Source organism: Vespa velutina, chromosome 1, assembly GCF_912470025.1.
Source record: "Vespa velutina chromosome 1, iVesVel2.1, whole genome shotgun sequence".
In the NCBI taxonomy this organism is placed as follows: domain Eukaryota; kingdom Metazoa; phylum Arthropoda; class Insecta; order Hymenoptera; family Vespidae; genus Vespa; species Vespa velutina.
The window spans coordinates 16,878,413-16,891,345 of NC_062188.1; the positions used below are offsets into that span (position 1 = coordinate 16,878,413).

At 31.1% G+C, this 12,933-nt stretch overlaps 1 protein-coding gene across 1 annotated transcript; it reads right to left on the minus strand.

Moving 5' to 3' along the window:
- Positions 1 to 5,526: 5,526 nt before the first annotated feature.
- On the minus strand, positions 5,527 to 6,795 carry LOC124948810 (28S ribosomal protein S21, mitochondrial). Its single transcript, XM_047493016.1, has 2 exons — positions 6,662 to 6,795; positions 5,527 to 6,431 (listed from the first exon to the last, which is right to left on the minus strand). Exons 1-2 carry the CDS (start codon positions 6,764 to 6,766, stop codon positions 6,159 to 6,161), a joined length of 378 nt encoding a protein of 125 aa, XP_047348972.1. The 5' UTR covers positions 6,767 to 6,795; the 3' UTR covers positions 5,527 to 6,158.
- Between the last annotated feature and the right edge of the window lie 6,138 nt (positions 6,796 to 12,933).

Here is a 12,933-nt window from a genome sequence, read left to right on the forward strand (position 1 = left end):
TTTTATTTATATTTTTATTTTTATTTACTTTTTTTAAACGAAGGCACGCAAACGTCTAACACATTGAGAATATTTTGTCGGAACTTTTTAATACCCACGGGATCATTTCTCTTTTCTTAATGACTAATTATTTATCGACACGACGAAATATCCAAAAATATGAAATAATAAATTGAACTAATGAAAGTTAATAATCCTACATATAATCGTGATATTATCCTACTAAGAAAATATTAAATATTATTTATTATTAATAGCGTAAATTGTATTCTTAGAATGTTAATTACGATGAAAAGTAGAGAAGGAAAATGAAAAAGAAAAAAAAAAAAGGGGGAGGAAAAAAGATAAACGAATTAGATTAAAACGAATGATAATAATAGAATTTAATTAAGAAAGTGCTGATTAGTATTTACATATTCTAGTGGCATACATAAAAAAGGAAAGAGGAATTGAAAAATTGAAGTGACATTGGTAGGATTATAAAGAAAAGAAAAAATAAAAAAATACAGAAAAAGAAAAAGGAGAAAAGAAATAAAAGAGAGAATATCGTGGGAAAAATTCAAAGGAAAAAGGTGGAAAAATTTATTTCAATTTGGTTCGGCTTTTCGAACGAGGAGAGAGACAGAGAGTGAGAGAGAGAGAGAGAGAGAGAGAGAGAGAGAGAGAGAGAGAGAAGGATCGAAAGAGAGATGGCGGGTAACGAATTGGAATATTTAAAGGGCCGAAGCATTAACTATCGAGTTCGAAAGTAATTTTGAGGCTTCCATTGCAATATGCAGGAGGGGGCAGTCCTACCTTTTGTTGGTAACACAAAAGTGACTTCGGTAGACATCCCATTGATCGTCCCCTGTCTAGGCTCGAATAATCTCATTCTACGACGTGCTTCTCCGCCAACTCGACACGCTTCTGCCAAAGACAAAGGGATCCTATGCGCGAAACGGAGATCGACATTTGCATACCGCTCGACTTTCTAACGTTCTCGCGAGACTCGATGTTACTTGACGCTTTCCGTTTCATTCAAGCTCCTATTCCGTTCGAATAGAGAGAAGCATAGTTAGACATGCATGGGTAAAATTAACAAGTAAAGGTCAAGTGTATACGATCGATCTATTCGAAAATTAATACGATTAATCATTATTTCTTCAAAATATTTACAAAAAATGACTGGAATTATTAAATATGGATAAAAAAAAAAAAAAAAAAAAAAAAAAAGAAATAAAAAAGAAAAGCAAAGAAAAAAACAAAAAAAAAAAAGACAAATAGTTTCGTAAAAATATTAATAATAAATTATTAATGAAAATATAATGAAAGCGTTAGTTATATCGCTGACAACGTCATTCGTTTCATAATGAATTAATATTTTATAAGAACCAACGGAAACAGAAGATTTAAGTCAAAGAGCGGGAAGTAAGTCGGTCGACCGTGGTGAATGCTAGCTTGGTCGAAAATGATAAAGACCATTCTCTTTTCTCCTTCGTTCCTGGTCCACCATAACGTGTATCATGCTAACATTCCACTTAAATTTGGCATTACTAACCGCCGCATTGCAGTATCGCTTTCCTTCTTCGGCTAGCTTCCGTGCACGCTTTTCGAGACCGGAAATAAATCACCAAGTGAACCGAACAAATAAACTCCTGCAATATCGAGCAATGCGTTCGAGGACACGAGAGAGAGAAGAAGCTATTACACGATAGGATAAATGGTTTCGAAAAGAAGAATGAGTTTTATCTACGAGTCCCCCTCCCCCTCCTACCACCCGCTATGATTCAATTAGCACATTGTGCTTTTAATGGGGGATGGTTGGATAAGAAAAAAAAAAGAAGAAAAAAAAAGAAGAAAAAAGAAAAAAAAACAAACGAACGAAAAGACGCCGGCTATTTTGTTATTCGAATTGTTATCCTTAGATTACAAATGTTCTTTTAAAAGAGATAAAATTACTGTTGGTAAAATGTATTTATTAATTTAAAACACATTCCTTTCTATATTGAATAATTATTATTTGAAATTACGAACGATACTTCTTACAAGTATAATGTTTATTTTCAAAGCATCTTCCTAACTGTCCTTAGGACTTTTATTATGAATTTTTCATATTTCAATTATGACGATTCTTTGAAATGGTTCTACTGTTGTTCTTTCAAACGTCGCATGTTTCTATAACATTTACGATCGAATTGATCGAGAAATAATACAACGTAAGATACGAGAAATGCGAGATACTAAGGAGAGGGAAAACAAAATAGAAAAAAACAAAAAAAAAAGAAAGAAAGAAAAAAGAAAAAAGAAAAAAGAATGAAATAAAAGAAAATAAATCGTGAAATAATTGAACGATAATTTTTTTTTTTACGGGCAATCTTTTGGAAGAAACGAAAACATTTGTTCAGAAAGCGTTCAGTGAAACGCAATAATAGAATTTTCTATTTCAATTTTGAAAATAGCATTTTCTCGTTTGTTTCTATATCCACATAATGGAAAGTAAGTAAGCGTAGTAAGAAATAGTTGGAAAATTGTGAGAAAATCGTCGAGAGAATTCAGAAACGCATGATTTATTCTATCCTTCTTTAACCTCCTTAGCCTCTATGAGGCTTCAACTATCTCGTTCTTATATACATACCACGACTCGCACATGTTTGTTGACTGATTCGAGGATTATCGAAGTGGTTCACAACTTGGCGGATATTGAGTGAGCATCCATGATCGTTTGCATGCGAAAATCAAGGACAGTACGAGCTCGCAGATCTCATTTCAGACTTCCTAGAGAACAGACTCTACGGAGAGAACGGGAGTACGTTTTGGTCGAGAAGGCGGTTTGGCTTAACTCTTGAGAATCTGGATTCGAAACCACCTTCGAACTACTCGCAAGACTTCGCTAGAACTAGATCTCTCTCTCTCTCTCTCTTTCTCTCACTCTATCTATCTGTCTATCTAACTCTATCTCTATCTCTATCTTCATCTCTATCTCTCTATCTATCTTTTGCCCCTAAGGGTATACAATTTCTCTTACTTTCTCTCTCTCTCTCTCTCTCTCTCTCTCTCTATTTCCTCCCTGTTTTCTCGTTTTAACTCTCATTGGCTTTTCGTCTTTACGTCCATCTTCTCTTTGACATCGTATTAACGTATCTCAAGTTTTCCACTTCAATTTGATAATTAACATGCTTTCAATCAAGTCATAATGAAATTGCAAAAGTTTACTCGTTTTATTTAGATATGTACTTAAGGATCAGAATCCTTCGTATATAACTTCTACATTTGTCATATGGAGAATATATATATATATATATTATATGTATTCCTTGTATTAGTTGGAATAATTGTATTCCTTGATTGTTATACAACATGTATATGTATTTTAATAACAAGGAAAAATCAGGTAAAAATAAACGAACAGGAAAAATTGTGTTTTACTCAGGAACGATATGGGAGGTAACAAATTGCAATGTTTGTTTCTCGTATAGTAAACGAAAAGATAAATCGTACAAATATGTTTGCTCGACGTAGGTCAAGTAGCGGGATAAACCCTTGATAAATTGTACTCGAGAGTATCCCGTTGTAACATCAACAAATATTATTGGCTAAGTCGATGTAATCGTCAAATACAATTGATTCGTTGTACTCATGCCGAAAAACAAAACGTGTTACGTCAAAATGTTGATGAAATGGTCCTATACGGTTAGCCAAGAGAGTAAGATCGACAAATGACTGATCGTCGTTAATTAATTCGTGTGTTCGATCTTATGAATTATTTTCGAATTAATTACCACGCACGATAGCTTTTGGAGACGTGTTTTATTAGCTTCGTAATAAATTTATCAAATAGGGGCCAGGCAAATGCTATTGGTTATGTTTACGGAACACGAAAAATATTGAGTGGAAAAAAACTTGTAATTTATAAAAATGAATGAATTTATTAGCCATCAAATTGTCGTTATGTTATCGTGAATTTATAGTTCCAAATATTCACGATAGAGGCGAAATCAAGTTCGTGATGATGTACTTATGAATTTCAATTAATTTAATACTTATCGTTTCATTCGACTCGAATGGCATTTATGAAAATTCATAGTCCACATCTGACGTATATACCTACGTCAGACGTATATACCTACGTCAGACGTATATACCTACTTTTGAAATACTCGGTATAATCAAAACGGCATTAAAACGTAGAATAATCCTTCCCCCTCCCCCCCCCCCACCCCATAAGAGTTAGAAGTTTGATTATAAATATCTAAAACTCAATAAACATTCGATCCTTCTTATATATAATGGACGAACATATTCGGAACAGATAATAAATTTCAATTATATTTACTTGAAGTTAATAATGTTTTATTAGTTTAAAACTTATTATTACTACTTACTTTAATTCATGATTTGCTTGTTTTGTTCGCTTTTAAAATTATGTGAAAATTACCGAAAAGTTAACGTTAATAAAACGATAATATACTCGTTAAATGAGTTCCTAATTGATTTTAATTGCAACTCTGGTAAGTACGTACCTTTTTTTTTTCTCACCCTTGTAGTAAAGTCCTAGAAGTAAAAGTAGCAGAGCTTGGCTTGTCCGTTGTCGGTTTTTGCCGGTGCTATCTCGCCTCGTAACTCAAAGAAACTCCACGGGAGCGGAATTATCTTTTTTCGCGCTGCTTCCTTCATCTTTTCCCGGTAACTTCCAGGAGACCCGCGAAAAGTGAGAAAAGACAAAACGTTCCGTCGGTTTTCTTGGCAGCGGCTTCGCTAACTTGGCGAAAATTGAATAGATAGCAGGAACGAACGGGAAGTGGTGCCAAGTTTTCCATGAAAGAGAGAGAGAGAGAGAGAGAGAGATAGAGAGAGAGAGAGAGAGAGAGAGAGAGAGAGAGAGAGAGAGAGAGAGAGAGAGAAAGAAAGAAATAGATAGATAGATAGATAGCTAGAGAGAGAGAGAGAAAGAGACGATATTCCCTCGTAGAAATGTTCCTCTATCCAGAAATCCGAGGAGAACGTATTCTCCTTCTGCTGTATCTACCGTCTGGCAATATCCTAGAAGACAGGATTATTAGAATAGATAAGTTTTCGCCATGGTAATTTGATTCTTGAAAACGTTTTACGAACGAATAGTGTAAAGCCACTATAAGTCGTTTGATATACGGTGTCCATTTCTTTTCACTTTCTAACAAATTTTTTTTCCCCTCTCTTTCCTTTTATCCGAAATTTTTTTTTTTTTCATATATTGAAAACTTTCCCATTTGTGGCTAGTTATTTATCGGACATAAAGGAAAAATCTTAATACACGCATATTACAAATCATCATCTCACTTTCGCTTTAATCCTTATTTCACATTTTAATATTTTCTTCGAATCTGTAAAAGAGAATTTGAAAAATTCCCGATCCGTCGGTATGAACACGTTGATTCAATTTCCCGTTAGGGAGCGCCAATGCTCGGCATCAAAATTACGAATTTAGTTTAATATATTTATATAATTATTTAATTTGAAATTATATAAAAATTTATGAATGCTTTTGTTTTTTTGTGATTATAAAAAATATATTATTAATTTATTAGAATTTTATTCATTTTGTTTTATAGCATAATTCATTTAAAATTAAATACTTTATTACATGATGATATTAAGGAATAAAAGAAACAAAGAGTACAAAATTATTAGTTGAAATCCTGTAGCTTCATGGGACAATGAATTATATTAAAATGTTAGACTCAGAATTGTAGTTAACAATCTTTATTAATTTTTATTAATATCTCTTGGTTTTGAAATACTATTAGAATGTTCAAACAGAAATGTATCAATGTTGAACATAATCATGTTAACTTGAATAATATTAAGGAAAGTAAACAATATATTACATAAAGAATTCACAGATAAAATATGCATTTTGTGAATCTCAGTTAATTTAGCTTGAACAATTACACATTACCTGTATCTGTGAAGTATTTGAAAGGATCCTGAAGAATTATATTCAATGGTGATATGAAAATGATCACATTATCTTGCAATTGCAATTTGAATTTCTTAAATGAAGATTAAGTCATTTAGATAATAAGAGGTAGCTGTTCTTTTCTTAATATATTTATTATAATGTATCTAATGTATCTATGAAAGTATTTTCTTTCAAAGATTTAATGAGAGATTGTAAAACATATTTACAAAGAAAACAAGTTTTAAGAACAACCAGGATAAGGTTCTTCTCTAACTGTTCTTGTTAATAATTGTATTTTTCTTGTCATATCCTCGTCATATATAGCTTTACACCTTTCAAAATTAATTCTTCGCCTTGTCCTTGTTGGTTTCTCGAAATATCTGGTTAGCCTGTATTGTTGGAATAAACCTTCAGCATTAAGAATACGATTCATAGTACGTACTGCCTTTTCAATATCATTGTTCTTGACAAATATCGTTCTGGCAAGAAATTGTGTATGTCTTCGCAAATTCATCTAAACATATATCACATTATTATTATCGATAAGATATTATCACTACGTTATTTCATTGATATAATTTATAATATGATATAATTTACAAATGTGATTTTGAGGTTAGGTACAATCTTTCTTTATGTCTTTTGACGAAAGAAATATAATGATCTATTATTTCAAGAAAAGATCGAAAAATAGAAGAGAAATAATCTGATTGATATTGTAATTATCCAATTAATAAATCTTACGTTTTTCGATGATCCGTATAATTGTATTATATACGTAACAACATACAACTGAATGCTACGACGTATAGAAGATCTATGTGTACAACAAGGAAACAAAAGCGCCATCTAGAACGTTACTTGTATCTACGCATGCGTCGAGGATCAATATAAGAATAATTCACAGATTGTATTGCAAATAAATACAATTTCATAAAATTAATAGGCAATTCATTATTTTTACGAATTATTAGAAATAATTGTTAATTCTTTGTTTTTGATATGTGATCACAACTGAATTGTAAATGGCCCAAAAATATCATATTGAGAAGCGTGATAATGAAAAAGTACATTATCAAACAATACAAAACCTGTTAAATTGATTAAATAAAATATTTGAATATTATCCTTAATATACAATTATAAAAATTAATGATTAAATGTAATAATTACTTGATGATCCTTCATATTGTATCGAAAACCCCATCGACATAAACAAAGCCACGTACTCAAAGACAATAAAAGTAGGACGATGGTTGACGGAGATGTACAAACGTAAACGTTGAACATTTGTTTTTAATATTTTTGTGAATAATATAGGTCTGCTTTTTTTTATCTTTGTCCATTCGATAGATTATGTGATTTTTTCCACCATTTTTCTCTTATACCGTTCTTATCACCACAAAAAGTGTGATTTATTTATATAATGATTATAAATTATGTTATGGACGATGGAAATAAAAGTAGAAATTTTACAATATCTAATTACAATTGAATCTTCATTAAATAGCGAAAGATGCATAATTCTTGAGAATCATTCACGATTACGCGAAAAAAATTTACTATATTTTATTCTTAGTTTACGAATTATTTTTTACTTTCGTCTCATGATGTCTTCAAAATGATAAATGTATCAAAATGATTATGGAATGAATTTTGATCGTTTCATTAGTACGAAGAATTTTTATGACTAACCTTATCATTATTTAGAACAGACGAAATTCGTCACTTTTTGACATTTATCTACTTCTAACGGGTGTGCGAATGTGAAATAAGACGTTAAACTGTTTGGATAAAAATCGAGTATTAGTTGAGATTTATCGTAATACGTAGTAATGTTTATTAATCACTATCGATAATCTTGGCTTACAAAATATACGGATTAACGTAATTCTTAAGCGATAAAGTAATGACATGTTCGTTAAATCACTACAAGTACCGATTCTTATTTGTAGCCAGGTATAAATGGCTCGAATAAACGTTTACATTGTAGATAACATTTATAACGATTATTCGTATCACGTCGAATCATTTTCATCGCGTTTGTCTTCGCGTTAATTTTATAATAATTAACGTTTCCATCTTACATTTGAGAACACAGCTTGCAAACACAGTCTCCGTTCCATTAAATGCATTTATTAAATACACCGTAGTTCTTACAACGTGTATTACCCCTTTTTTTTCTTTTAATTACTATTCAAGCTCTTTGTTATCTTCTTTTCTTTTTTGTTTCCTCACAGAAATCATTTTTTTTTCCGTCCGAGCGATTACAAAAATTGACGAATGATTAAATAACTTAGCGATCGAATTCGCACATCTCACGACGACGTAACACAAGATAAATTTTCCGATAGCGAAGATTTTTCCGTTTGAAAATCCGCGACAAGAAATTGTCTTTAACTTAACAACGCAATTAGAATCTAAGAATTCGATCTTAATCGTTTAAATCGTTACTGCAAATCTTTTTAAGCTTATCGACTTTTCTCGATTAAATCTACTAATTGATAATGCAATAAATAATCTATTCTCGTTCCTTTCTATTTTATCACCTGTGCCTTTTTTCTTTTCTTTTCTTCCATGATAACAAAAAAAGAAGAAAAAAAAAAAAACGATCGTTTTATCTCATTTATTTTTCCTTTCTATCTTTCCAATGAGTATCGATAGTTCTTTCGATCTCGAACGATTTTTCTTTTTCTTTTTTTATAATTCATATAAATGAGAAAAAAGAAACTTTAAAACGATCGCTAGCACTCTTCTGACGAACTTCTCTCTCTCTCTCTCTTTCTCTCTCTCTCTTTCTCTCTCTCTCTCTCTCTCTCTCTCTCTTTCTTTCTTTCTTTTTCTATCCTATCCTTTTAAATTTCTTTTACAAACTATCATAAAGTATATTTACATATTTCGGTATGTATCATGATGTTCTACAGAAAATCTTTCCTTCTTTCTTTCTTTCCTTCTTTCTTTCTTTCTTTCTTTCTTTCTTTCTTTCTTTCATTCTTTCATTCTTTCTTATGAGCAACTTCTCGAACGTTGCTAATCTTTTGAAATATCAATCGAATTATACGATTGCCTCCATAGAGCACCATTATAAAAACCCTTAGAACTACGAGTGTGCGTTGAATGACTTAATATTAATCACGGACTCTAGTGTACAACGAGAAGCCGTCGTGATTTATTTTGAAAATTATTTCAATATTATATTATATAATATATATGTATGTATGTATGTATGTATGTATTTATGTATTTATGTATTTATGTATGTATATATGTATGTATTATATGTATGTATATGTATATATATATATATATGTATATATGTATGTATATATATATATATATATATATATATATATATATATGTATATATATGTATGCATGTAGAGATATCGTTATACGTATTAAGTATAAATATCGTTGACAACTGTTCCAAATATCGTAAGAGATCGTAATTAATTTCGTAATTTAGACACGATTAGGTATATGATTTTCAATCGTTAGAAGACGATTCCATTTAAGTTTTTTTTTCTTTTTTCTTTTTTTTTTTTTTTGCGATATGACAAAGTTTGATAAAAAGACGGCTATGGTTTCTCCATTAATGAAGAAATTTCGTTATTAGATATATTTATGTCATAATGGCTGAAGTTTTTTTTTTTTTTTTTTTCGTTAAAAGTATAATAATAGATAGGTATATATTAATCGACGATCGAAAAATTCTTTTTTGACAATTACGTCGGTTTATAAAATTCAACGAATTCGAATGACTATGAAATACGAAGAAAGTTGTAGGTATTTATTTACACGCTTGATTTTGACATTCGTAATTCGATGAATTTTGCAAACGTCTCTTATTTTCTTTTTTTTTTTTTTTTTCTTTTTGTATACTTTTTTCACGTTTTCTTTTTTTTCTCTATCGAAATCATATTCGACTATCGATAAGTTCGGAAGAGTTCGATCAATGAACAAAAAGTATCGAATACGTGGGTATATATACTTTATAGGTATATTTATAATAACGACAGGATAAAAATTCTTTTCCTAAAGTCCGTCTCTCGTTAGCGTATTTTTTATATATATATATATATATTTAATATTTTAAATTTCTTATAATCGTGCCGAGTTTATTTAAATATCAATTAAATGCAATTTCCTACTTGTTCGAATGTTCGAACACATTTTTACGAATGTTTATCGCGTTTTTTCTCTTTCCTTTTTTTTTTTTCTCCTTTTTTTTCTTTATCTATCTCGCGACACGACGATGGCTTCCTCGTTGCACGCTATCGAAATCCAACTTTTATTTCCTTTTTTTTTTAAAGCCTATCATGCCCGAGATATTTTTGGAACAAAACTAAGCGGTATCTCGCGATCTAATCACGAAAGATTCATTTTTTTTTCTACTTTCTTTCAATGATCCATCCGCTTTCTAAAAAAGCATTTCTAATCGTGATGTTTATTCTCTTTCTCTCTTTCTCTTTCTCTCTCTCTCTCTCTCTCTCTCTCTCTCTCTCTCTCTTTCTCTTGTGATGCTTCAAAAGACAATAATCGCAACAACAAGCGTGCACTCATCTCGTATGCTAAATTACGAAAACAAAGTCCATCTCGACTTCAATTTTTTTTCATTTTTCTTTTTTTTCTTTTTTTCTTTTCATTTTTTTTTTTTTTCATCTTCTCTACACTGATAAAGTTTCCTAAAATATTTCAGGCACGCTCCTTATAACTTTACGTATAACATCACATTCGAAAATAATTGCTTCTTCTTTTTTTTTTCCTCCGTCCGCAACGTATCCACAAAAATCATGCGAAACTTATACGAAAAGTTTCTTCCATCTCTCTCCCCACCCTTTATCTTTTTCTCTTTCTTTCCCTCTCTCTCACCCTCTCTCTTTCTCTTTCTCTATCTCTTTCTTTTTCGGAAGGAAGAAAACCACAGCAAATGTGACCTCGATCGTGAGAAAAATGCAGGTAGCGTATTTGTGAATATATGCGCATTTATGTATGTATATATATGTATGTACGTAATATATAGATATATTTTATAATCATTTTTCCTTTGAAATTGTGAGCACTAATGGTAATGAAAAAATATTTCTCCGCGTTGGTGAATCAATGGATATGTTTCCTTTAAAATTCCTTTGCACGTCCGTACATATATAGCATATAAATTATTACTCTCTCCCTCTTTCTCTCTCTCTCTCTCTCTCTCTCTCTCTCTCTCTCTCTCTCTCTCTCTTTCTCTCTCTCTTTTCTGTTTTTTTTTTTACAGTCTGCATTTTATACCAGGAGCGAGGATTTTACCAAAAACTTTTGATTGAAATCATATAATGAGCGGTGCGACGAATTTATTAAAAAACTATCGCATTTCTAATAAGATATATAATAATATACCGATAACACTCGTCGCTTTTCCGTGTTTTATTCACGCTGAAATTCTGCTTCGTCATTCTCTAATTATTATTTAATTTCTTTCTTTCTTCCTTTTTTTTTCTTTTTTTTTTCTTTTTCTTTTTTTTTTTTTTTTCCTTATCGATAATGAATAACGCACGTCTCTGTGAGAATCGCTCGAAGCGAAATGAAATATTAGAAAGGACGTTGTACGTGTTCCTATGATATAAAGAAGCGATCGCGAGTTAGAGTCGATTCTAATTCTAGAGTCTCTAAACGCTCTTTTCGTCCATAATAATGATTAGGACAGTTTCGATCACATACATCTTTCTTTTTCTTCTTTCACTTTTTTATTAACTTTCTCTTAACGTTCTTAGCGTTCTACGATAAGAATTAAAACTTAATGTCTAAGAGTTATTTTCTCTCTCTCTCTCTCTCTCTCTCTCTCTCTCTCTCTCTCTCTCTCTCTTTCTCTCTGTCTATACATTTAAACATCTTAAACATCGATTTATGTTTCATATATGAAGCACATTAAACAATACGAATATCGTCTCGGTATGTTTCACTGTTGTGGGTTCATTAATCTAGCGTGAATGAAATACAATCTTTTTTAATTTTCCCTTTCATCTCACGCTGATATATTCTATCGTCGTAAAATTTTCGACATCAAAGTTCATCTTCTGACGTATATATATATATATATGTATATACGTCAAGTTATCTAATATTTTTCTAATAGGACGTCGAGATCGGGATCGTAGAGTCGGCGAGAAAAATTTACAAATTCAAAGATCTAAATTCAATATACATAAGTACGTCAGAAATTTCATTTTCTAACGTGAAAAATTCTTATCTACGATCCTTGTAAAAACAAAGGCCCTAACACTCTCTTTCTCTCTGTCCCTCCTTTTCCTTCTTTCTCTCTGTCTCTCTCTTTCTCTCTCCCTCTCTCTCTCTCTCTTCCTTTCTTTTTTTAAAATATTACATGACGTCTCTAAAAAAAATTATCGCAGTGTGATGAGAGAAATGAATTAGCGCAAAGAATTGGCGCGATATCTATTGAAATTTTTGCAAACTTTGAAAACTTGTGCGCTTTCAAAAGCATAAAATTCGACTTCGAACAATGCATAATAATAGGTATCGAAGATATCGATCAGATTAAGATTAACGGATCGATTTTAGAGCCATAATTACGTTCGTTTATTCGGACGTAGATATATATGTATAGAGTGAACTATTTAAATAGGAACGTCGAAAGATCTTTCGTTTTGTTTATGGACGAACGTTAAAGATCCTCCTTAATGGGGGAAAATAATGAGCAATGTAGGGAAATATTTTAATTTTATTTCCAAAAGTCATAACTTTTCCCTAAGAGAAATATTTTTTCTTTTTTATTTTCTTTTTCTTTTGTACACCCATAAATAGGAAAGAGACGTTCGATATTTCCCATTAAAATGTTTCACCCTGCATATTATCGGATACCTATCTCTTTAGCTTAATTTCCCATTCGTCGCATTTATTATCCCATTATTATTTATTATCCCTGTATATTCCAAAAAGGCTAATACTTTCTTAACTCGAGAATACGAGCTAAGGAAGGATCACCGTTCGTCGAGTTCGAATTCGAATTCGTCGCC